The sequence below is a fragment of the Apodemus sylvaticus genome, chromosome 6 (genome assembly GCF_947179515.1).
Source record: "Apodemus sylvaticus chromosome 6, mApoSyl1.1, whole genome shotgun sequence".
Taxonomy (NCBI): Eukaryota; Metazoa; Chordata; class Mammalia; order Rodentia; family Muridae; genus Apodemus; species Apodemus sylvaticus.
This window is the reverse complement of record NC_067477.1, coordinates 67,046,218-67,073,433: the sequence shown is the minus strand read 5'-3', so window position 1 is coordinate 67,073,433 and position 27,216 is coordinate 67,046,218. Positions and strand designations below refer to the sequence as shown.

At 37.7% G+C, this 27,216-nt stretch overlaps 1 protein-coding gene across 3 annotated transcripts in view; it reads right to left on the bottom strand.

The window, feature by feature from the left end:
• Window positions 1–27,216, bottom strand: part of Ralgapa1 (Ral GTPase activating protein catalytic subunit alpha 1) — a 234,562-nt gene that overhangs the window by 195,554 nt on the left and 11,792 nt on the right. For all 3 annotated transcript variants that reach the window (XM_052185821.1, XM_052185824.1, XM_052185823.1), the window contains exons 2-7: window positions 14,001–14,111; window positions 13,333–13,382; window positions 10,700–10,757; window positions 7,885–7,928; window positions 6,673–6,850; window positions 3,072–3,187 (exon numbers count right to left, since the gene is read on the bottom strand). In XM_052185821.1, coding sequence (XP_052041781.1) covers window positions 3,072–3,187; window positions 6,673–6,850; window positions 7,885–7,928; window positions 10,700–10,757; window positions 13,333–13,382; window positions 14,001–14,111 — 557 coding nt within the window. The remainder of the gene's footprint in view (window positions 1–3,071; window positions 3,188–6,672; window positions 6,851–7,884; window positions 7,929–10,699; window positions 10,758–13,332; window positions 13,383–14,000; window positions 14,112–27,216) is intronic.

Below are 27,216 nucleotides of genomic sequence, written 5' to 3'. Positions count from 1 at the left end.
TAATGATGGCAGTAACAGTGTCCACGATCTAACACTCACAGTGTGCTGGGCCTTTTCTTTTCTTTTCTGTTTTTTTTTTTTTTTGTGCTTTTATGGGTGTAGTTAACCATTTTGTGTGGGACTTTATTCTAGTACTTTCTTTGGGGCTGGAATTGTGGATAGATATTATTTAAATTTGTCTTTGTCAGGGAATATCTGGTTTTCTTCAGCTATAGTGATTAAGAGGTTGGTGGGTACAGTAGTCTTGGCTGTAGTCTTCCGTCTCTTAGTGTGTCAAGACATCTACCCTGGCCCTTTTGGCTTTTAGAGTCTCCACTGAGAAGTTGGGTATAATTCTAATAGGTCCACCTTTATTTATATTTATATATTTTCCCCTTTTTCTTTTTTATTAGATATTTGCTTTATTTACATTTCAAGTGTTAACCCCTTTGCACATTACCCCACTGAAAACCCCCTATCCCATTCTCCTTTCCCCTGCTCACCGCCCCTCCCCCCAATTTCCTGACGGGGATCGAGCCTTCACAAGACCAATGGCCTCTCCTCTCACTGATGTCTGAAATGGTCATCTCCTGCTACATATGCAGCTGGAGCCATGGGACCTTCCACGTGTACTCTTCGGTTCATGATTTAGTCCCTGGGAGCTCTGGATGTACTGGGTGGTATATATTATTGTTGCTCCTATGGAGCTGCAAAACTCTTCAGCTCCTTGGGTCCTCTCTCCAGCTGCTCCAGTGGGAACCCTATTCTCATTTTATTGGTTGGCTGTGAGTCACAGGTGTTTTGATCCACTTTCCAGTAAGGATCAAAGTATCCACACTTTGGTCTTCCTTCATTTTGAGCTTCATGTGATCTGTGAGTTGTATCATGGGTATTACAAGCTTTGGGGCTAATATCCACTTATCAGCAATTGCATACCATGTGTATTCTTTTGTGACTGGATTACCTCACTCAGGATGATATTTTCTAGCTCCATCCATTTGCCTAAGAATTTCATGAATTCATTGTTTTTAATAGCTGAGTAGTACTCCATTGTGTAAATGTGCCAAATTTTCTGTATCCATTCCTCTGTGGAGGGACATCTGGGTTCTTTCCAGCTTCTGGCTATTATAAATATATCTGCTATGAACATAGTAGAGCATGTGTCCTTATTACATGTTGGAGCATATTCTGGGTATATGCCCAGGAGTGGTATAGCTGGGTCCTCAGGTAGTGCTGTGTCCAATTTTCTATGTCCAAATTTCTGATTTCTAGAGTGGTTTTACCAGCTTGCAATCCCACCAGCAATAGAGGAGTGTTCCTCTTTCTCCACATCCTCTCCAGCATTGGAGAGACTCCATCTCTCAGTCCCCTGAGTTTTTAATCCCTGTCATTAAAAACAGTGTGAGGTGGAATCTCAAGGTTGTTTTGATTTGCATTTCCCTGATGAATAAGGATGTTGAACATTTCTTAAGGTGTTTCTTAGCCACCTGGTATTCCTAGCATTTTGCACTCTTTAAGGCTCAAGTGGAATACACAGTATTTTTAAATAAAGAATGGTTAGATAATTTGCCAAAGGGTAAACTACTAGTCAAAAGTAGAATCATTATTTTAAATACTGCTAATCTGGCTCAGGATCCACACTGATAGGATAGTGTTGTTCCCAAAAGTAAAAGAACTTTTGTATTTGGAATAACTATAAATAGCATTAAGTATATAAAAAAGTGTTTCATCAACCAAAACACCCATATTTTACATATAGAAATGAACAGCTTGCCTTATTATTTAAGTGTTTACCTGTAAACTACATTTCCTGATTCCTACTCTCAGGAGGGTCAGTCACCCTCTTGATAATCTTGAGAGAATGACCCTAAATCAATCAACTATTCATGTTTTACTAAGTACCAGAGCTGCTGGTTATAATGAAAGGATTAGAAAATAAGTCCAAGTGGTTCATATAAGGTTATACACATCAAGAGTCTACTTCGCAACAGGGGGATGGTACAAACCTGTAATCCCAGCACTGGGAGGCAGAGGCAAGCAGATTTCTCTGAGTGCTAGGTCTGCCAGAGCTAAATAGCAAGTTCCAATTCAGGCAGAGATACACAGTAAGACTGTGTGTCAAAACAGAATACAAAAAGATCTACTTCATGGGTCTGGAAAGATGGCTCAGGAGGTAAAGTGCCTGCTGTATAAGCAAGAGGACCAGAATTTGGATCCTAGGTACCCAAGTAAAAACCATGCACCTATGAAAACCATGGCTTGCACCTATGAAAGCATAGAGAGAAACAAGTAAGGACATCCCCAAAGCTCAGTGACCAGCCAGTTTGGCTGATCTGATGAGGTTCAGTGACGGATCAACAGACCCTATCTCAAAAACACAAGGTGAAGAAATTGAAGGATACAACTGATGGCAATCTCTGGACTCCATACAGATTTGCAGATTTGCATGTGTATGCACACACACACACACACACACACACACACACACACACACACACGAGTCTACTTCATATGCATTTCAGCTCTATACCAGTTTATAAGAATGACCCCATTAGACTTATGTATTTGACATGTAGTCCCTACTTGCTGATGGTGTTTGGGGGAAGTTTAGATGTAGCCTTGTTGAAGGAAGAGTGTCACTGGAGACAGACATTGAGAATTTAAAGACTTGTCATTTCCAATTCATTCTCTCTGCTTCATGTTCAAGGTAACTTATGTGAGCCCTGGACTTCCTGCTCCTGCGGCCATGCTTGCCCACTTCAATTCTTTTTTAAGTTGTCTTGGTCATGATGTTTTATCACAGCAACAGAAAGGTAACAAATACAAGTTCTCTGAGAGCCTCATAACCTTCTAGTGATTTTTAACAAAATAATAGTAACATTTTCAAGTAAACTTTGTTGCTGTTCTAGAAAATAAGCAATTATCTACTATAACAAAGTAATGGCAAGAGACAGGAAAATTATCCAGACAGGACAGCAAGGGGGAGTATTTTTTCATTAGAAGAAAAAAGAACAGACACCAGAAGGTTCTAGGCATGCGCACAGTGAAAAAGAACAAGCCACGTGCCCACAAAGTGGGAGATGGTAACATACCTGAATTACTATGTATTTTAAAAGTGCTTCAAGAAAATAGCTTGTGAGGTCTTCTTGTCCTTTATCTCCTGACTGCGGGGGAACAAGAGGGGTGACTTCCTCTATAGTTACTTGAGCTAGCCAAAGACAAGAGAATTATATAATCAAAAGACAAATTCTATTATACAAAATATGACTAAATAAAATTTAGCAAAACAGATACACAATAAAAACTGCTTTTAAATTTTTCTAGGAATTACATGTTGAAATAAATCTGAGATCATCCTGGCAGTCCATAATTATCATAAACTTGAAAATTGGCTGTTTTGTGAATCCCTGATTGAGAGGAAATGGAAGAAGGATGAGTAGGTATGCAGTGACTAGGGAGGCATGGACCTCGCTCGAGTGATTAACATTCAGAGTGTCAAATTACAAGATGCCAAAATAGGATGAGACACATTAGTGCAAGGTACTTATCACCAAATTAGCATTCTGACTGTACCTGAGAAATGTTTTTTACTTTTCAGATAATAATTCACTGTAACAAATGGTGATGCAAAAAAAAGATCAACCCATAGTTAGCAGCACAACCTTGTCTGAGAGTATAAACTGGTTATACTCTCAGACAAGTAAGCCCACAATAAGGGTATTTTTCAATTCTAAAATAATATTCAGTATGTTATTTCTAACACCCACTTTATAAACTTAATATATAAAAGCCAACCCTTATCATTTGCATCCTGCCCTCACAGAATAGTGCCAGTGTTTTATTTTGCATTTAATTTCCATTTAAGACCCAAAGATTTCTTAGTAGCTATAGAGTACCACAGACAAGTTTGTATTTTCTATACCCTATAAAGTAAATAGCAAAACTTCTATTCTTGGGGCTGGAGAGAGGACTAAGCACTTTACAGTAAGTACTGCTCTGGTCTGTCCCAGGTTTAGGTCCCTGTATCCACACCATGTGGCTCATAAACTAATGGAAACTCCAATTCTAAGAGATTTGAAACCTTTTTCTAGACTCTGAAAATATGCATGCATGTTTACACAGATGGACAAGTAGGCACACAAATACACACATAAAAAATTTAAAGGAAAATTTAAATTTTGTTTTCTATCCTTTTTTTAAAGATTTATTTATTCATATACACTGTACACTGTAGCTGTCTTCAGACACCTCAGAAGAGGGCATCAGATCTCATTACGGATGGTTGTGAGCCACCATGTGGTTGCTGGGATTTGATCTCAGGACCTTAGGAAAAGCAGTCAGTGCTCTTAACCACTGAGCCATCTCTCCAGCTCCCTAAAATTATGTTCTCAGAAAGAGAATAAAAGTTGGTCAAATGGCATTTGAAACTAATCAAAAATGAAAGCTAATTCTAAAAATGGAGACAAAAGGAAACCTACAGAAAGAGGATGTCAGGGATGCAAGAGAAAATGTGTACTTGAAACACTAGTAACTCTTCCAGGCAACATGTAAATAAGCAGACATGAGGGCTTAACCTGGCACATTTAAAGATTTTGTGAGTTTGTTTTGTATTTTAAAGTTTTATGCTACAAGTATAGTATGCTTTTGCTACAAAAATCTGTAATTTCTAGAAATGTGTATTACAATCAAGATGAAGCAGTCACTAGAGTACAGGCTATGGACTGAATACGGACTCCTAAAATTCATCTACTGGAACACAAATCCTCAATGCGACTGGATCTAAACAGAGAGCATATGAGGTTACAATGATGTCATTAGGGTTCAGCTCTAAGTGTACAGAATTGTATATAAACAGAGAAGAAACAACAGAGGGCCTATGTGCACATGCATACAAGTACACAAAGGAAAAAGATCACACGAGCACACAATGAGAAGGTGCTGTCTACAAGCTGAGAAAGGCTCCTCAGAAACTGGACCTGACATTATCTGATTATGTACTCTGAAGAAGGCACTGTGCACTGTAAGAAATGCACGTCTGCCATGGAGCCATGCACGTCTGTGGTATTTTGTTACAGAAGAAGCCCTAGTCAACTAATAAAGCACTATAGCTCACAAATGCTTACTAGGAAAAGAATATATTTAACCAAAAGAAAAATCACATTGTTATTTAAACAGAATAATAGAAGGAAAAAAATAACATTAGAAAATTGGAGGACTAAAAAGCACAGATTCACTGGTTAAAAAAAAGTTTAACATTTCAAAAATTACAAATTATATTTAAAATGAAAATACAATTTTAGATGTATAAATTTTAATATTCATTTTATATAGTTATAGTTCATTTTATATGGTGAGCATGGACAAGCACACCTGGAAACAAAGAAAAACACTTCTATCTCTATGTACATTTAAACTAATTCAAGCATAAAATGAAATAGAAATTAAAGATAAATTAAAACCAGGAGTAGTGTCCAATACCTCCCAGCAAGAGGATCTCATGTTCAAGGTCATCCTTTTCTACACAATAATAAATTTAACGTCAGCCTTAGATATATGAGACACTGTCTCAAACACACACACACATAAACACACACACACACACACAAAAGTGGAAAGAACAAAACAAAACCTGGAGTGAAGTGGTCTATAGCAACTCCAATATGATTTAGATGCTCTGACATTTGGGACTTGGCTAGCCAGAGATAATGTCCTTACCAGGGTTGTCCAGTTCCTAGAGGTAATAATTGATAACCTGCTAACACTGACACTCATACACAAACCACCACATCTAGAGTCCACATCCCCAGGGAGTCTCTTATACTCAAATTCAAGGCTACTATTTCCCTGTTCTGATCACTTCAAGTTCAAGGACAACTAGACAAGTAGGGACAATCTTTTTGTGCTGTTGTCAACTGAACTATACTAGCTGATTTTTACTTGCTCTCACTGAGTTGCCACTTCCTTCCCATGAAACCACAATAAGGCTCCTGCCTACAATAATTCACACACTTCCCTTCCCTCTGTCTTCTGACTAACCCTGATCACTCGCACGAAGACAAGATATACACATTGTCTACACAGGCCTATAGCATGGGGTATGCTTCCTCTTGGAATGTAAGTAGTAAAGTACCATTTCCAACAGTTATCTTAAACTGTTGGCCTCACCAAACCAAAGTAATACTAAACTCTACCTTTATAAACACTACCTCAGAATCATGAAATAACTGTATAAAGAGCTAACAGTAAAGACAAGCAAGCAAACAAACTTCACAGAAGGCTACAGAGAGTAGGTAAAGTGCCTACAAAACAGATATGAAAGCCTGAGATCAACCACCAGCACCCATATAAAAAGATGGGTGTGGCCCTGAATGCCTGTAACCCCAGCACTATGGGGCAATAACAAGTAGAGTTTTGGGGGTGGGGGGTTGCTTGCTATCTAGTGCAGTTAGAACAGTGAACTTTAGGGGCTCTAACTCAAAAATAACAGTAATATGGAGAAACAACTGAGGAAGATGCCCTGGTGTCAATGTCTGGCCTCTATATGGTGAGTATGGGCAAGTACACCTGGACACACAAGCACACACTACAAACGTGTTTGTGTACACACAAAGTGTATATGTAAACAAACACATTTTTACAAAGCAACCCTATAGAAAAAAAACATACTAATACACAACATCTCATCAATCTTACTTTCTTGAAGGTTGAGTGGAGGATTAATAAGATTATCTAAAGTTCGAGGTCCATATTCGGATTGTGGTGCTGAAAATCCAGGGATCAAGCATGAGAACATCCAGAGCTGTTCTTTGCTACAGTTATCCTGAAGAGCTTGCAACCATAACAAGAAGAGACGAACACCTTCCCGTCTGATCTAAAATAAAATAAGACGCAGTATTTCTTCATGGACAGAATGATATTTTGTAGAAGAAAGAGAAAGACAAGATGGAGAGTGAAGACAGACAGGTTAGTGGTAGCACATGCAAGGCCCTGAGTTCAGTCCACAGCACTGGGGAGTAAACTCAGCCATGCCTGATAAAATCCTAAGAATAAACTACTTAATATAATAATTTCTATTTGAAAAAAATCAAAAGCAGTTTCTTCTCCCACTGCTTTCCTAGGACCCATCCCCACCAATCTAACCCATAGAGAGCAGTGACAGGACAGTGACAGTGCCTGCCTGAGGTTTAATGAGCAGGGACGTTTGTCACAGAGACACTGCTGAGCAACTGCCTGTCCCTTAAAAGTTATGCATTTATTCAAATTATAAAAAGTAATTTATTTAAACAACTATTGAAAAATTATTTAAGAGCTCTCTGAAATTATCTCATCTACTACATTTTTTTGTGTCCTAGCTACAGTTCTGGAAGGAACTCTGGCATAACTTCTGCTCCCAATGACCTAAAACAATTCCCATATACAAAAAAAAAAAAAAAAAAAAAAAAAAAAAAAAAAAAAAAACGAAAAACACGTGATTCAATGAATGAATGCTGTCTCAGAAAGAGAACAGAAAAGAGAAAGTTCACTGACAAGACCTGAGTTCTCAGTAACTTTTCTCAAATGAATTGAAGACAATTAATTCAACAAACTTAGGGGGGGGGGAATCAAGGTGGGAGAAGTGTAAGTGGTAGGTACATAGTTTTACTGCTTTTGTTTGTGGATTTGTCTTGAGACAGGGTCTCAGGGAAGACTGGGGTGGCTTCAGCTACGCAGCTGAAGATGACCTTGAAGATGACCCTCCTGCTTCCATCTCCTCAGTGCTGGGATTCCAGTTGTATGTCATCACCCCAGCTCATACAGTCTGGGGGCTGAATCCACAACTCTGAACATATTTAATGAGCACTCTGGATCACCCTACCCCTATACTCAGTTTGCTTTTAAGTCATAGAAATAAATAGAATTATATACCTTTAAGGAGTTTCCCGTGTGCAGTAGTTTCTTTAAAATCAACCCTGAAAAGAAAAACATGATTGTAAATATCCCCATCTTCTTATCTGTGTATAAATGTCAGAGTTCTCGGTCAGACTTGAAAACACTTTTGAACAAGTCCTTGGCAATCTCTAAATTGTTCTTGGTGACCTTGATAACCCTTTGATCAAGACTGAGGTCAGAGGGACATATGAAAAAGCCACCTTTCAACACAGTTAAGTATTATTTGCTTTACTGATAAAACTTGGTCCAAAAATTATGTTTAATACAACAATTTATTACATCTGTTATTTACATTATATTATGAAAATATAAATAAAATATTTTACCACAAATACAAAATGACTATTGTAAAAGGTTTGCATCAACCAAAAGAACATTCATTAAGCCTAATATTTCCTAATAATTATTTTCATTACTATAACATCCAAGAGGCACATCATTCACTGTTGAACAAATCTAAACACAACATTATATTTGCTATGACTTAAAGCTATTGTTTTACTTTTAATTAATCATACAATGGTATGTTGAGACAAATCATTTTCTTCCTTTCTTCTCTAGAGAAAAACATCATACACATTTTGGAGCTATCACTTATAAAACCATTTTTATATTATTGCTTACTTATAAATCCATAAATTACTTAGAATGAATTGTTTAAAACCTTACATAAATGGTATCATTCACAGGAACTCATTTATAAGTTGCTGCTTTTCATATATAATATTAGCATTTTAAATTTATATACACTGGTCTATGTAGATACTTCATTTTTAACTATTTTATGAATATAACTAAATATACCTTCTTTTGGTCTATTTCCAAATTTTTGTCACAACCAAGAATAGCGTAATAAATGTTATTATTCATGACTGCCTATTACACATATGACATTTCTTAGGTTATATAATTACAATGATATCACTCACTTTCAGCTTTATCAGATATTAATAAAATCTAAAATCATAGCCGGGCATGGTGGCGCACGCCTGTAATCCCAGCACTTGGGAGGCAGAGGCAGGCAGATTTCAGAGTTTGAGGTCAGCCTGGTTTATATATAGAGTTCCAGGTCAGCCAGGGCTACACAGAGAAACCCTGCCTCGAAAAAATAAAAACAAAAACAAAATTAGATCAGATGTGATATCTAATCCCAACACTGCGTGCGGCTTCCTTTCTTCCTCCCTCCCTCCCTCCCTCCCTCCCTCCCTCCCTCCCTTCCTTCCTTCCTTTTAAAATTTTGGATTTTTAGCCAGGCTGGCATGAAATTCACAACATAGTCAATGCTGTCATTACAACAAATGGCTTCAAAGACTATGTAAGGAAGATAGAAGTATCGTAAAACTGGACAGTGAGGACTTTTTTCTCAAATACATTTAATTTTACTTCAAAAAAATAAAATTATCTATGCAAATTTTATCAATGAAGTTATTTTTTACATCAACTACAGTCACCTTTTCCTTCATTAACAATTCACAAAAGCCAAAAAGTTGCAGGAATTATCCAACTGACAAAGAAATATCAACATTTTTGAATTTTCATATGTTATAAATAATCTGGGAATACTATTAATCATGACAACTAGGTATTTATTATAAAGGTCTTCTGGGGAGTAAAGGCTGTATCATCAAGAAATATAACATAAACTGGGCAGTGGTGGCACACGGCTTTAATCCTAGCACTTGGGAGGCAGAGAGGCAAGTGGATTTCTAAGTTTGAGGCCAGCCTGGTCTAGAGTGAGCTCCAGGACAGCAGGGGCTACACAGAGAAACCCTGGCTCAAAAAACCAAAAAAAAGCTGGGTGGTGGTGGCACATGCCTGTAATCCTAGCACTCTGGGAGGCAGAGGCAGGCAGATTTCTGAGTTCAAGGCCAGCCTTGTCTACAGAGTGAATTCCAGGACAGCCAGGGCTACACAGAGAAACCCTGTCTCGAAAAAACCAAAAAACCAAAAAATACCAAAAAATAAAATAAAAAAATAAAAAATAAATAAATAAATAAAAAACAGCTGGAGAGATGGCTCAGCAGTTAGGAGCACTGACTGCTCTTCCAGAGGTCCTGAGTTCAAATCCCAGCAACCACATGGTGGCTCACAACCATCTGTAATGAGATCTGATGCCCTCTTCTGGTGTGTCTGAAGACAGCTACAGCGTACTTACATATAATAAATAAATAAATCTTTAAAAAAAAAAAAGAAATATATCTTTTAAGTTCATATGTCTCAAAAAGTTTTACAAAGACAATCTTCAAGACCATTTTCATGATCATGAAGTTCAAATAAGTTCATAATTCTTTTGAGCACTTTATTATGTGCTCATTAGCAATTAATCTCTACTTTTATGTTATGCTTATTAAAATATGTTGCCACCTTTAAAAGCTTGTCTTTTGAATATAGTATGTGGTTATATGTTATGCAAAAATCATTTGCACAACCATATGTGTGTGAAAAGTGGAAGCCAAAGGTTAATATTGGTGCTTTCCACCTTATTTTCTGAGACAGGATAACTTATTGAGGCTGGAATTATGGGTTTTGCTAGTGAGTCTCAGTGTCTGTCTCCAAACCCCATGCTACCACTGTACTGGGGTTACTGGTATGAATGCTGCCCCCTTGGCTGTTGCCGGGGTGCTGGGAATCAGCACTCAGGATGTTGAATCAAAGCAAACACTTCATCTACTGTGCCATCTCCCTAGCCTCTTATAATCTCCATTTTCAGTAAAATGAACTATGAACACATTAAAAGTAACTGCTAAGACATTGCAGATTTTACTTTAGATGTGTAAGACATATCACTTACCAATACTATGGAATTGCCATCGCTGATGAATTCTTTCTGGAAGAAGTTGTAAAATTTTCTAAACATCAACATAAAATAAAGAGTTAAAAATCAAATAATGACCTAATATATTATGAAATATGAAATATTAGACAGAAGAACCTCTTATGTCAACATAAGAACCTCTTATGATAAAGTATATCAAATACAAACTAGTAAAATATTTAAAGTTTCCCTCTGAAAAAGTAATAACCAATACTAAAGAAATTTTGGAAGAGAAAATTAATTAAATTTATCTTTAATAGTGTTATAAAAAATAAGTCCATTTATAAGTCCAATAAAGTGCACACCTTTAATCCCAGCATTTGGGAGGCAGAGGCAGGCAGATTTCTGAGTTCGAGGCCAGCCTGGTCTACAGAGTAAGTTCCAGGTCAGCCAGGGCTATACAGAGAAACCCTGTCTCGAAAAACCAAAAAAAAGAAGAACAACAAAATCAGTACAAAGGTTAAATATTCTTTTAAAGACGAAAATCTCAGGGCTGGAGGTTTTCCTTTTTCCTAGTGGTAGAATCTGTACTTAGCAAGTGCAAAGCCCTGGATTCAATCTAAAGGAAAATAAAGGCTACACACACACCACCAGCCCCTGAGGGAAACAGCAACTTTGATCTCACATCTTTTTTCTAATTAAATTTAGTGATCCATAACCCAGATGTCCTGTTACACATGGGAAGTATTATTTTTAACATCTTTTCTATAATTTTAATTTTCAGAAAAGAAAATTTTCTTAATTCATCAGTTACCTTGTTTCCTGAATACAGAGCAACCATTATCTTGCATTCTTCAGGGACACTTATTTTCCCCCAAAACATCTGTGTTCACTATTCCACTTAAAAGGTAGTTTCTTTGCCAAATATCCAATCAGGTTTCAAAAGATTCAAGATCAATGAAAATTAAGTTCAGAATATCAGGTACTATTATTGTCTGGCACCTTGTTTTGCTTTTGTTTTTGAGTCAGGTTCTCACTATGTAGCCCAATCTGGCCTAAAATTTGCAACTCTCCTGCCTGAGCCTCCCATAGGTTTGAACTGTGAGCATGTACCATCATGTCCCAGTATTTTAATTTTAGAGCTAGAGTCTTCCTCTGTTAGGTAGTCCGTCTGCTCATGAGCTCCCAGGCTCAGGCCAGCCCTCCCCCTCTCTCACTAAGTAGTCCCCCTCCTGAGTATCAGGACTACAGGTGCAACCATCTCAACTACCAGAAACAGGTTTCATGTGCTCTCTTGGTCTCTCAAGTCATCAGCTCTACTCTTGGATTTCTACTAGTCTCTAAATTATCAATAAAGATAATAATATCCCTATGATTATTTCCAATGATAATAAGTAATTTTAAAATAGGCGTAAGAGGGGTTTAATTTTTGAATGTGCTAAAAAAAACAATTTTTAGCATAGCTTATCAACCTCTAAGCTATGCTTTATTTGTTTACAAATATTTGCCCCAGTCTAATTAGAAGTGATATGAAAATAAGAATTTTAAAAACAAAACTATATTGTTCAAATTTATAATGAAAAGTCAATGGAGTAGATATGATGAGCCGTGGTGATATAAGCCTTTAATCCCAACACTCAGTGCAGGAAGACCGACCAGAAGTTCAAGGCAAGTCTGGACTACAGGTGTTGTATAGCAACTTTCTCCCAATTCAAAGGAATTCCATTCTAGAAGGAAGCCCCTTAAGACTCAGGAAGTAAACAAATCACAAGGCTTAGAAAAATCCCTGAAAAGATTACATTTGCACCCCCTCCAGCAGCCTAAGGGTACACAAACAGTAAGACTGCTAAGGAGAGATCTCCACAGGTCAAGCTGCCTACATGCTTTGCACAAAGCCCAGGGTTCCAACTGTCTGGAGTCATCACCCATGCTGTGCTGTGTTGTCAGTGTTGTAGCTGCCGCTGAGTCATTCATGCTTTGTAAGAAACACTTCGTCCATATTCTTGTTAGCCCAATAAATTCACTGGCTCACAAAGTTGGACTTTGGTGTGGTATCATTACCTTGCTCTTTCCTCAGTTCTCTCTCTTAGGTGCGTAGAGAGTGGTGTTCACATCTCCACAGAGATAGTATCACATAACACTTTAAGACCCTGTTCCAAAACTAAATGGTAAAGTCTGGCATGACAACACACACCTCTAATCTCAGCATTTGAGATGCAGAGGCAGGAAGATCTGTGTAAGTTCAAGACCAGCTTGGTCAACATAGCTAGTTTCACACCATTCAGGGCAACATAGTGAGACCCTGTCTTGAAAAGAACAAAAGCAAAATATATAAATAAAACAACGATATATCCCATAGGCATATATAATAGCCACAATTCCAGGGATTAAGAAAAATTGTGTAAACTATACAAATTAAAATTTTCACTTTATAAAACTGATATCAAATTAATTTTATACTGTCATATGCATAATTTTGTTGTTAAAAATACATTATACTTCAAAATTAGACATGTTCAGCCAGATACATTTTTAAGTTAATTAAGTTCTTTAAAACACTGGCAGATTAACTATACTTTACTATATGTTTAATAATTTTAATATATTTCTTTATATTCCCAGAATTATTTTTTGAAAAAAGTTTAAGCGGTATGGCTCATAGCACTTACCTCAAAAATAAAAAGTATAGCATCTAATTCCTCTCTTTGAGACTTGTGACCTGAAATATTTTGAACAGAAAAATACTTTAAATATACTCATTGTTAACATCTACCTTATGAACTTAAATATTTCAACTGCTGGGTTTTTCTTCATTGATCCTTTAGCAAAATGCTAAAGCATGGTCTATTTAGCATAGAGACAATATTATAATCCCTCTCACCACTCTTTAGCATAATTGTTCTAATTTTAGGTTCCAGGTCTGGGAGTGGGGAGGAGCGTAATGATAAAATCCACACTTAGCATGTATAAGGCCTTGGATTCAATCCCCAACATAAAAAGAAAAACTTGGCTTATACTTATATCTAATAACAAGTCATCATACATTGTAAATTTTAAATAAGCTTTGATTATGAAAAACACTATTCCTATTGCTATTCAAACATTCCTAGGGCAGAACAAAGAAGGTAGGTTGAGAAAATCTGATTAAGAAAATGCAAATGTTCTAAGCCTTCACAAAACAATAGCCATATGAGTCTGTTAGTTTCCTTTCAAATACATCTGAAAGGTATCAAAATAAAACAATACTAAAATTCTAATGCCCAGATCCTCTTTTTAAGTTAATGCTTATGACTATTAGAAACACAAACATAAGCCAGAATACATGTTAATATCTTACCTTTCTGTTTAAGACTAGCTTCAATAGTCACAAAATTTTCAAAAAACACATAGTATATATGTGAAAAATGTTGGTCAAAAAACTGTTTAAGGTCAATAGATTCTGCATTCTCTGAAAAAAAACAGCAAACAGTTCTTAGCAACTAGTCTATCAAGGTTAAATCGTGATTAGCAAACATTTATAGTACCAAATTTCCTTCAAGGTCAAATATCTGCACCTGAAATTCTATTGTATTCAAATATATGGGACAAATATTTATATATTTGTTTCATTGTTTTTTACATTTTTAACCTTTACATATTTCAATTTTAGTTTTTAAAAATTTGTCTAGTTACCATAGTGTTTGTTTATTTGTCTGTTTTTTTTTTAAACAATCAATGTCAAAACTGGGTGCAGTAGTACACAGCTGTAAACCTAGCTATTCCAAAGGCTGAAGCAGAAGGATCAGGAGATCAAGGCTAGCCTAAGAGGTATAGTGAGACCCTGTTGTGTAAGACAGAGACAGAGACAGAGATAGACTCAAAATCAGTATCTCAAAGATTATTTTTTCATGGCTGGAGAGATGGTTCAGCGAGCACTAGCTGCTCTTCTAAAAGTCCTGAGTTCAATTCCCAGCATCTATAAGGCAGTTCACAATCACCTGTAATGCCTTTTTTGCTGTGCAGATATATATGTAAACAAAACACCCTTATAAATAAAATATTTATAAATAAATCTTTTTTAAAAAGATCTATTTTCAAATTGTAGCTTCAGCTTTTCTAATATCTCCACAAACAGTTTTAAGAACTATTTGTAAGAATAATTCTGGTAACTCAGTAAATAGATAAAAGTTAAGCTTTATAAATGAGCATTTGAGGATTATAAATTCTTGAGAATGCTCTCAAGAATTTCTCAGTATAGCAAGCACACAAAACATATAATTATATGCACAATAGAAAGTTAGATTATGAAAGTGAAATGACACCCATCACATACAGGAATTCTGAACACAGAAAGTTTAGTGAATGCCATCTCTGTCCATGTTCTGAATAACTATACTGCATAGCATGCATGATAAAAACTACCTATTACCCGAGTGCAGCAGAAGAACAGTAGTCACAGAATAAAAATATATGTTATGGAATATAAAAATAAAAATTTTAAACTACTGTGATGGATAAGAAAAACATTTTCCTTTTGAAAACACTGAAGAACTTTAAAATGAGAAGGAAACAGGTTACAGTTACATCTATATTTTCTGTAATGCTAAAAATACAAGTAATGTCCCAAGAGAGACAAGAAAATGAGACTGACAAAACAAAACAAAAGCAAACATGACTCAACCCAAGAATTCCCAACATATTAGGAGCCAAGATATTGTCCCTCAGTTTCCTTCCCATATGGCTACTAACAAAGCCGGGAAGCTGCACACTTGGCTAATGCCAGTAAACAAGTACTAGAAGCCAGGGACAGTGACATATTCCTGGCATTTTGGTGGAACTTAAGATGGAAGATTAGAATTCAAGTGCTTGGGGCTATAGAGCTAGACCTTGACTAAGCAGGGGAGGTGGGCCTATCAAAAGTAAGCTAATTTGTTCTTTTACTTTAGGATTTATTTGTCCCTTAAATAATGTACATGCCTGTGTATCTATGTGAGGGAATGTGCATATAAGTGCTGCTGACTGCGGAGGCCAGAAGAGGGCAGTGGACTTTGGTACTGGAGTGACAGGTGATTGTGAGTTACCTGATATGGAGCTGGGAACAGAACTCTGGTCCTCTGCAAGAGTACAACTTTCTCATAACCACTGAACTATCTCTCCAGCCCCTCTATATTTATTTTTAAAAACACAAAAGTAAACAAAAACTTTGATAAGATCTTTGATAGTAAATTCATGAGGTTTACATGGCAGAGTAAAAAACAAGGACAATCAATCTAGGTAAGGCCTTCACTTATTTAGATCCTAACGATAGTTCAGCATTAAGGGCACATGGTACAAATGCAGATAACCCATGTTCCTAGTTCCCACATGATGTCTTACAAAGATCTCTAACTCCAGGTCTAGGAGAGCCAATACCCTCTTCTAGCCTCCACAAGCGCTAGGCATACACAGGATACACAGACAGGTGTGCAGGCAAATCATCCATACATGTAAAACATATAAATCTAAAAAAAAAAAATGGTAAGAATAATTCAAGAGGGCTGGAGAGATGGCTCAGTGGTTAAGAGTACTAACTGCTCTTCCAAAGGTCCTGAGTTCAAATCCCAGTAATCACATGGTGGTTCACAACCCTCTGTAATGGGATCCAATGTCTCTTCTGGAATCTGAAGACAGCTACAGTGAACTTACATATAATGATAAATAAATAAATCTTTAAAAAAAGAATAATTCAAGAGAATTACTCTGGAATAATAACTCTAGAATAATCCAAGAGAAAAGGAACAGAAAGGGACTACAGTTATTGAGAGGATACAGAAACACTCCATCAACTGTGAGCCACAATACCAAATTTCACCCTTTCCAAAGGCCCCACTACTTTCTTGCTCCTTATTTAAAGGCTCACTGCTTTAGCACACTGAGTATTAGTCATGGCACAGTGGCCAGTGCCTAACTTTCTGCAGCAAACCTTTACCATTTTCATCTAACAAAGTGTTTTGCAGGTGATAAACCCACCCACCCGCACACCAAAAAAAAAAAAAAAAAAAGTAATAAAAATATTACCTGTCTTCATAAACACTTTTGTTTGGAAATGCTTGTGAACTAGTATTTTCCTAAAGAAACTAAATACACATTTCACCTGAACTCCAGGTTAAGGTTTCTGAATTTTAAAAATGATTCAGACTTTGTAGAACTTTGGGAATTTTAAAATAGCAAGATAATTCTAGACTTTAGTATCCATCAGTTAAATTTCTCAGATGTTTCTTTTGGGCTTTAAGAAAAATGGATACTTTTTAGAGAACCTGATTATGATACATTTATTCTCTTTCATACATTTTTTAAATATTTAAGTACTATAGCATGTATGTAAACAAAAAATTTTATTTTTTTATTAGATATATTCTTTATTTACAGTTCAAATGATTTCCCCTTTCTTGGCTCCCCCTCCCCCTGCCCAAAAGTCCCATAAGCCATTTCCCCTCTCCCTGTTCCCCCAATCAGCCCCCTCCTGCTTCCCTGTCCTGGTATTCCCCTACACTGCTGCATAGAGCCTTTCTAGGCCAGGGGCCTCTCCTTCCTTTGATGTCCAACAAGGCCATCCAATGTGTACTATTTGGTTGATGGTTTTATCCCTGGGAGCTCTGGGAGTCCTGGGTGGCTCATATCATTGTTCCTCCTATGGCACTGCAAACTGCTTCAGCTCCTGGGGTCCTTTCTCTAGCTCCCCCATTGGGGACCTTGTGCTCAGTTCAATGGCTGGCTGAGAGTGTCCCCTGCTGTATTTGTCATGTACTAGCAGAGCCTCCCAGGTGACAGCTATATCCTGCTCCAGTCAGCAAGCACTTGTGGGCATCAATAATAATGTCTGGGTTTTGTAACTGTATAAGGGATGGATCACTAGGTGGGGCAGTCTCTGGATGGTCTTTGGTCCTTCTTAGAAGGGGGAACAAAATACCCACAGAAGGAGATACAGAGACAAAGTATGGAGCAGAGTCTGAGGGAAAGACCATCCATACTTTGTTCTTCCTCCTTCTTGGACATCATTTGATGTGTGAATTGTGTCTTGGGTATTCCAAGCTTCTGGGCTAATATCCACTTATCAGTGAGTGCATACCATGAGTGTTCTTCTGTGATTGGGCTACCTCACTTAGGATGATATTTTGCAGTTCCACCCATTTGCCAAAGAATTTCATGAATTCATTGTTTTTGTTTTGTTTTGTTTTGTTTTGGTTTGGTTTTTTGGTTTTGGTTTTTACAAGACAGGGTTTCTCTGTATAGCCCGGGATGTCCTGGAACTCACTCTGTAGACCAGGCTGGCCTCGAACTCAGAAATCTGCCTACCTCTGCCTCCCAGAGTGCTGGGATTACAGGCGTGCACCACCACCTCCTGGCTGAATTCATTGTTTTTAATAGCTGAGTAAATATAACACATTGTGTAATAAATACAAAGAGTACTTATGCCACAATGAGTAAATATACCACAATATGTTCCATTGTGTAAATACACCACATTTTCTGTATCCATTCCTCTATTGAGGGACATCTGGGTTCATTCCAGCTTCTGGCTATTATAAATAGGGCTGATATGAACACAGTGGAGCATGTGTCCTTGTTACATGCTGGGGAATCCTCTGGGTATATGCCCAGGAGTGGTATATAGCAGGGTCCTCTGGTAGTATTATGCCCAATTTTCTGAAGAACCGCCAAACTGATTTCTAGAGTGGCTGAACCAGCTTGCAATCCCACCAGCAGTGGAGAAGTGTTCCTCTTTCTCCACATCCTCGCCAGCACCTGCTGTCTCCTGAGATTTTTATCTTAGCCATTCTGACTGGTGTGAGGTGAAATCTCAGGGTTGTTTTGATTTGCATTTCCCTGATGACTAAGGATGTTGAACATTTCTTTAGGTGCTTCTCTGCCATTCAGCATTCCTCAATTGAAAATTCTTTGTTTAGCTTTGTACCCCATTTTTAAATAGGGTTATTTGGATCTCTGGAATCTAACTTCTTGAGTTCTTTGTATATATTGGATATGAGCCCTCTGTCAGATGTAGGGTTGGTAAAGATCTTTTCCAAATTTGTTGGTTGCCGTTTTATCCTATTGGCGGTGTCCTTTGCCTTACAAAAGCTCTGCAATTTTATGAGATCCCATTTGTCAATTCTTGATCTTAGAGCATAAGCTATTGGTGTTCTGTTCAGGAAATTTTCCCTTGTGCCCATGTGCTCAAGGCTCTCCAGTTTCTTTTCTATTAGTTTCAGTGTGTCTGGTTTTATGTGGAGGTCCTTGATCCACTTGAACTTGAGCTTAGTACAAGGAGATAAGAATGGATCAATTTGCATTCTTCTGTATGCTAGCCGCCAGCTGAACCAGCACCATTTGTTGAAAATGCTATCTTTTTTTCCCCTCTGGACGGTTCTAGCTCCTTTGTCAAAGATCAAGTGGCCATAGTTGTGTGGGTTCATTTCTGGGTCTTCGATTCTATTCCATTGATCTACCTGCCTGTCACTGTACCAATATCATGCAGTTTTTAACACTATTGCTCTGTAGTATTGCTTGAGGTCAGGGATACTGATTCCCGCAGAAGTTTTTTTTTTACTGTTGAGAATAGTTTTAGCTATCCTGGGTTTTTTGTTATTCCAGATGAATTGGAGAAATGCTCTTTCTAACTCTATAAAGAATTGAGTTGGAATTTTGGTGGGGATTGCATTGAGTCTATAGACTGCATTTGGAAAGATGGCCATTTTTACTATATTAATCCTGCCAATCCACGAGCATGGGAGATCTTTCCATCCTCTGAGGTCTTCTTTGGTTCTTTCTTCAGAGACTTGAAGTCCTTGTCATACAGATCTTGTTTGGTTAGAGTCCCTCCAAGATACTTTATATTGTGTCTGACTATTGTGAAGGGTGTCATTTCCCTAATTTCTTGACTATATCTGGGATCAACTAAAACCCAAGCATCTGGGCCCACATATGAGGGATTTTCATTTGTTTTTTTTTTTTTTTCTTTCTTTCTTTTCTCTCTCTTTTTTTTAATTGGATATTTTCTTTAGTTACATTTCAAATGTTACCCCCTTTCCCGGTATCCCCCCCCACCCTTCCCACTACTCCTTCCCCCCACTCCCCCATTCCTCTATCCTTTCCCTGCTTCAACTGCTTCTATGAGGGTGTTCCCCACTCACCCGCCCACTCCCGCCTCCCCACCCTTGCATTCCCCTACACTAGGGCATCGAGCCTTCACAGGACCAAGGGCCTCTCCTCCCATTGATGCCTGACAAGGCCATCCTCTGGTACATATGTGGCTGAAGCCATGGGTCCTTCCATGTGTATTCCTTGGTTGGTGGTTTAGTACCTGGGAGCTCTAGGGGGGTCTGGTTGGTTGCTATTGTTGTCCTTCCTATGGAGTTGCAATCCCCTTTAGCTCCTTCAGTCCTTTCTCTAATTCCTCCATTGGGGACCCTGTGCTCAGTCTAATGGTTGGCATCTGCATCTGTATGTGTAAGGCTCTAGCAGAGCCTCTCAGGAGACAGTCATATCAGGCTCTGTCAGCATGCACTTCTTGGAATCTAAGACAGTGTCTGGGTTTGGTAACTGTATATGGGATAGATCCCCAGGTGGGGCAGTCTCTGGTTGGTCTTTCCTTCAGTCTCTGTTCCACACTTTGTCTCTGTATTTTCTCCTATGAGTATTTTGCACCCCATATAAGAAGGACCAAAGTATCCACACTTTGGTCTTCTTTCTTCTTGAGCTTCATGTGAATTATATCTTGGGTATTCTGAGCTTTTGGGCTAATATCCACGTATCAGTGAGTACATAGCGTGTGTGTTCTTTTGTGATTGTGTTACCTCACTCAGGATGATATTTTCTAGTTCCATCCATTTGCCTAAGAATTTCATGAATTTATTTTTTTTAATAGCTGACTAGTGATCCACTCTGTAAATGTACCACATTTTCTGTATCCATTCCTCTGTTGAGGGACATCTGGATTCTTTCCAGCTCCTGGCTATTATAAATAAGGCTACTATGAACATAGTGGAGCATATGACCTTGTTATATATTGGAGAATCTTTTGGGTGTATGCCCAGGAATGGTGTAGCTGGGTCCTCTGGTAATACTATGCCCAATTTTCTGAGGAGCTGCCAAACTGATTTCCAGAGTGTTTTTACTAACTTGAAATCCCACCGGCAATGGTGGAGTGTTCCTCTTTCTCCACACCCTCGCCAGCATCTGCTGTCCCCTGAGTTTTTTATCTTAGCCATTCTGATCGGTGTGAGGTGGAGTCTATGAAGGATTTTCTTGATTGCCTCATTTAGAGTTGGGAAGACACACCCACACCTTCTGATGGCAGTTCATATAAAAGGATATGGAAGAAAGAAGCTTTTTTTTTAATTAATTAATTTATTTTTTGCCTGCTTGCCCTCACTCTCAATGGCAGGTTCATCTATCCTGACACTGAGGCGTTCCTATACTGGTATTAGAGTGCTCTTCTTCAGGTTTCCAACACAGATTGACATCTAGCAGCTCTCTAGGAATCCTCCAGGACTCCAGCCCAGATTGAGACTGCTGAGACATCCAGCCTGGTAAACTGAACAATTACCCAATCCTTGGCCTTTATGTTGGTAGACATCCACTGTTGAACTACTCAGACCACAGCCTATAAGCCACTCTAATAAAACCCATTCATTCTATCAGTTCTGTTCCTCTGGAGAACCCTAACTAATACAGCTGTGAACACTCATGTTGGGTAGCTAACAACCAACTGTAACTCATGCACCAGGGGATCCAATACTCTCTTCTGTTGTCTAAGGGTACCCACACATGTGTACACATGACAGTAATAAAAAGAAACTTTAAAATGTGGAATAAAAATTATACAAGTAACTTAAGTTCAAAAATGAAAGTGGAGAAGAAAAGAGAAAAACAGGAACAGAGGAAGCAGGCTGGATGAGTAGAGACAAGGACAAACCAGTAATCACAAAAGTAACAGATGTATAACTTCCAACATTAGTGGGGAGGAGGATACAGGAAAGCTTTGAATTTAACAGCAATGAGTAAAGCATCAGATGAATAAATAAGACAGTAAATAACTAAACATGAAAAGAGCACATAAAGGAAAAGTTACTATGCTACCTCTCCAGTTAAGACAGTTAATTGGACAGAACCAGCTTCTGCAAGTTGTCCTTCAACCTCCAAAGTGCACCAAGGAATGGATGGGCATGGACATACACATGTACCCATTTTTTTAAATAAAATAAGCCCAGGCATAGTAGTACACACCTTTGTTCCCAGCACTTGGTGTAAGTTCAAGGCTAGTCAAGTTTACATGGGAAATTCTAGGTCAGCCAGGGCTACACAGTGAGACTTTACCACAAATACCCAGCTGCAGATACAATTCAGTTGGTAGAGTGATTGTCTAGCATAATAGGACTGGAGGATAAGAAGCTTAAGGACTTTCTTTACTATACAGACAGTTAAAGGTCAGTCTGCCATACATTAGCCATGTCATTAAAAAAAAAATCACTCTACAAAATATTTCCTAAAACACGTACACAATGTAAAACTATTAAAATGATTTATATATATCCTAACCCAGACAATCATACTGACTCATCAATTAAAGGCAATGACTAGAATTACAAGTTGAATAAGGCTGATGAAAAGTAAGGTAGAAAGGAGCAATTATTAGATACTGCTTTATCATTTTATTTAGTGATTTACTTCAAGCACTAATTGTACTGCAGATTTGCTAAGTATGACTTCTCTTGCTACCTAGAACAGAATGACCTGGAGAAATAGCCAACAATGGGGTCATTGCCCTTAACAACTTACTGACTGCCAGGTACATTTCTGTAGTCTTGCTTGCCTAACTCCCCACATTGTGTTTTTAGAGTATAAAATGAGAATACAAACTAGACCCAGCCTAGCAGCCTTTTAGGAGCTGTCCTGGCTTCTGGTGACATCTCTTGGCTGCTTTTATTGATGTTGGAGTTCTTAGTCCAGAAAGAGTCCCACAACAAATATATTTGAAAAAAGTCTGTTGTTGTTGTTATTGTTTGTAACTAAGAAGCTTTCCATTTTGTACAACTATTTCAAAATAACAAACCCCAAACAAAAGAATTTTAAGGAGGAAACAAATTATACTAGTGTGGTGGGTTTTCAACTCTTGGATCTAAAAGCTAAGGTTCCAGCCCAGTTTGAAACCCAACAAGGGAAAGACTGGCAAATATACAGAAAACTAGAACAACAGAAACAGTCCTTTTACACTTAAACTCAAAATTCAGCCATTAGGCAATAGTCATGCAAAAGATACTTTAAAAATCTAAGTAAAGACGGAAGTTAGATAAAGTACCAAAAAGATAACACAGACATTCAAGGCACATACTGCTCTTGCAGAGGATTCAGGTTTGATTCCTAGCACCCACATGGCAGCTCACAAACATCTGTAACAGTTTCAGGAGATCTAACACCCACTTCTGGTCTCCACAGGTACCAAGCATACATGTAGTATACATATATACAGAAAGTCAGACATATGTATAAAATAAAAATAAATCTTTAAAATCAATAATGTTGGACTGAAAAATGGCAGACTATACTGTGGCATGGATGGATGGCCACCATCCCCAGAAAATTATCTCAGCAAAATTGATAAACAGCCATCAGAAAAACAACAGAAACTATAAACAGCCGGGGAAAGCCATGCCCAGAGCAGCAATAGCAGGGAAGCTTGGAGAACCCCTTTCCCCAGCACAGGGTGCTCAGCCCTGGAAACCAACAAGGCAGATGCAAGATGCCATCTCAAAGAATGTTGTTGTTGTTGCTGCTGCTGCTGCTGCAGATCAGCAGCCAGAACCCTCTAAATTACACTCTAGAACACTCATACCAAGTAGCCCTGAACTAACTATATGCTGCAAACTGACAAAAAGAACACTGTGAGATCAAGGCACCGCTATGAAGCTATAATCTGACTGGACATGAAACAAGAGTTCAAAAAAATGTGGGAAATTTGAACTGTGCACTGATACTATGACTATAAATGATACAGCTGTTTTTTAAAGTGATTTGGAAAGATTTTTTAAAATGTTAAGAGAAGCCGGGCAGTGGTGTGGCGCACGCCTTTAATCCCAGCACTTGGGAGGCAGAGGCAGGTGGATTTCTGAGTTCGAGGCCAGCCTGGTCTACAGAGTGAGTTTCAGGACAGCCAGGGCTAAACAGAGAAACCCTGTCTTGAAAAAAAAACAACAACAACAAAACAAAACAAAACAAAAAAAAAAAGGTAAGAGAATACCACATGACCCAAAAAGCTCATTACTAGGATATAAATATTCATCATCACTCATAATTGCCAAACATGGCAAACAATTTAAATATCTGTGAATTGATGAACAGATGTACAAAATGTAGTATATTCATCCAAGTATCACATACTCATGAAAAAGAATGAAGTCCTGTTTAGAATTGTGCTAAGTAAAAGAAGTCAGACAGAGGACAAATACATGGTCTATTGTTTATATGACCCATCCAGAACCACAGAGATGGAAAGTAATTAACAGCTACCAGGAGAACCCAGTATAGGAAGGACTGCTAATAGGTGCTCATTTCCTCTGTCTCTTTCTTCTTTTTTCTAGCTCTAATATTCAATTCCTTAGCATCCTAATCTGTGAAAGCTGTGACATCCAACCTGACTAAATGAATGAGTGCTAAATTTCCTAAGCAATTGAAAACAACTACTATAAAAAGAAATGAATCTAATGAAGAATTGAAAATGCAAAAACGTTCCTAAAATTAGAAATTTCAAACTACAGTATCACCATGTGACTGATGTTTGCTCTAAATACATGATTTTCACTTTTTTGAAGAATACCTAACTCAGTATACTATTTTTATATTATAAAATAATGGCATGTTGTCAGAGTACTCAAAATAAAGTAATATTAGTATTTTATAACTAGTAGTACCCATCTACAATAGCTATCTCAGTTCATAAAATCATTCCTCTAGCAGTGAAAGTATTCTTTTAGATACTGAAGAGATTAAATATATGCCTTTTAGGAGATTTAAAGTCCAAAACAGGCAACAATATATAGCCAACATACTTAATCAACGCTGTTTTCACAATGCAAATACTTTAGATCAGAGTGTCTGTATATGTGATATTCTGTGTGTGTTTGCACATGGACTGTCTGTGCTCTATACCCTGGTTAACAAGACAGTCCAATAACTGCACAGGTGGATTCTATGGCACTGCCAAAGTGAGATGAAGCTCTCAACATAGTCAGGCTACTTGCCCTGTTGCAGATCTGTAATGAACCATGAGCACACGTGGACCAGTTCACAGACTATATTTGGTGTCCCAGCAGCATTCACTACAGAAGGAATGAATGGTACAGGTTCAGTGTGTAGGCTGAGCAGAGAATTTCTGATATAAATTCACCAACAATGGCACCAAAGAGGCCAGGCGGTGGTGGTGCGCTCCTTTAATCCCAGCACTTGGAAGGCAGAGGCAGGAAAATTTCTGAGTTCGAGGCCAGCCTGGTCTACAAAGTGAGTTCCAGGACAGCCAGGGCTACACAGAAAAACCCTGTCTTGAAAATCAAAAAAAAAAAAAAGAAAAAAAAAATCCAAAAAAAAAAAAAATCCAAAAAAAAAAAAAAAAATCCAAAAAAAAAAAAAAAAACCAATGGCACCAAAGAAACAACATCATCTCCACTTAAATCTTCATGAACTCCTTTTATCAATTTTCCACAAAGTATATCTACACATTATTGCCCACTATACTAATTCTTCTATTTTCTTTGCAATTAAACTGAATATCTGAAGCTGAAGCCTGATGTTTTGTTTTAAAATCTTCAAGAAGACCTGGCCAGCTGCTTTGCTGCACTCGCATCTGTGTTCTGCTACCCACACTGCTGTCTTAAGGTATACATACTGAATTCTACTTACCTTTCAAGGCTTAGCTCCTGTCCTCTTCTCGTTTATATGCATAGCATATTTCACATCTGGCCTATGACTCTATATTACCATCCCACCCCCTTTTCTAGAGCCTAGAGCATGACTGCTTAGATTGTTTTTAAAATTTCAAAGACATAGGTATAAACATAGAAGGCTGTTTTGTTTTGTTTTTTGATTTGGTTTTTTTAAGACAGGGTTTCTCTGTGTAGCCCTGGCTGTCCTGGAACTCACTCTGTAGACCAGGCTGGCCTCGAACTTGCCTGCCTCTGCCTCCCAAGTGCTGGGATTAAAGGCGTGTGCCACCACTGCCCAGCTAGAAGGCTGTTTCTTAAAACATGTTTAATGTGAAACTGCACGTGTATTATTTTTTAAAAGCTTACAGTAACAACCTAGTTGCTTCTAGAAAACCCTAAGAATACTTGATAGAAAGATGAGCAGGAACCTTGACCCTATTACCTTAAAAGAATTCAGACAAAACCAACAAATTCCCATCAAACAAACATTCCATGTTAGCCTGGCTATTCTATTTTAAGTTTGGGTGGAGGGAAGGTAACAGTTGTATGTTTTCCTTATCATTATCTAAAATAAAACACCAACAGTCAACTTTATGTCCTTTGTTTTCTAGCAGAAACTCATTATTTCCTAAGTTGCTAATTTTTACCAGACATGTAGGGCTCATTCATTCTTAAAAACAAATCCATTACTAAACTGCGTAGGATATAGCATCTACTTGTGTTTGTTTGGCCAGAACACAGGTCTTGAAAGTGCTATGTAAGTGTTCTACCTTGAGGTACAAGTGATTTAATTTATCATATTTAAGAGTCCAATTAAACTCTGAAAAATGCTTCGACACCCCCCCTCCCAATAAGCTTTGTGGTGCTGTATTTTTTGTGCAGTCTCTGTGTTTGAGGTATTGTTACAATAATTTTGTGGACCGATAAACTAAAGAGTAAAAGTATTAGGTAATAAACAATGAAAATCAGAATCCAGTCCTGAATTTCTCTGTCTATCTAGTTTTCACTTCTCCTCAGCAGTTAACTACTATCTACCACATGAAGCTACTGCAGGGATTAAGTAATACATGTAAAATGCATGATCAAGAGCCTGTCAGACACTAAGTAATCAAAAATACAATTACCAATATATGATAGCTGCTTTTCTATAAAAATATTCAGTCTAAAAATTTACCAAGAATATAGATAGAATTACTAGACAAATTCTTTACATGAAAAACTTAGTTATTTAGTAATCATTAATGATCGGACATATAATTCAGGGATATAACATGTGTTAACATGCATGAAGTCTCAGCATGCTTCTCATAAAAAAATTCCAACAAATCTTGTGTTCCTATATTCCAATATAGGAACAAAGATCTATTCTAAAATCAATCTGCAAATTAGTGCTATTTGCTGAGCTTGCTCAAACATTTCAGGGTGTTTTGTTTGTGTCTGTGGCACTGAGTTCTGAACCCAAGGCTTGGTACACTGGGCCAAGCCTCGTGAGATACTAGCACTCTACATCCCAAGCCCAAAATTTCAGAAATACTTTCTTCTTCATCTAAACACTCATTTTATCTATAAGCAGCTTCTACAGGAAATGGAATACTCATCCCTTGGAGGTAGAATCTGATA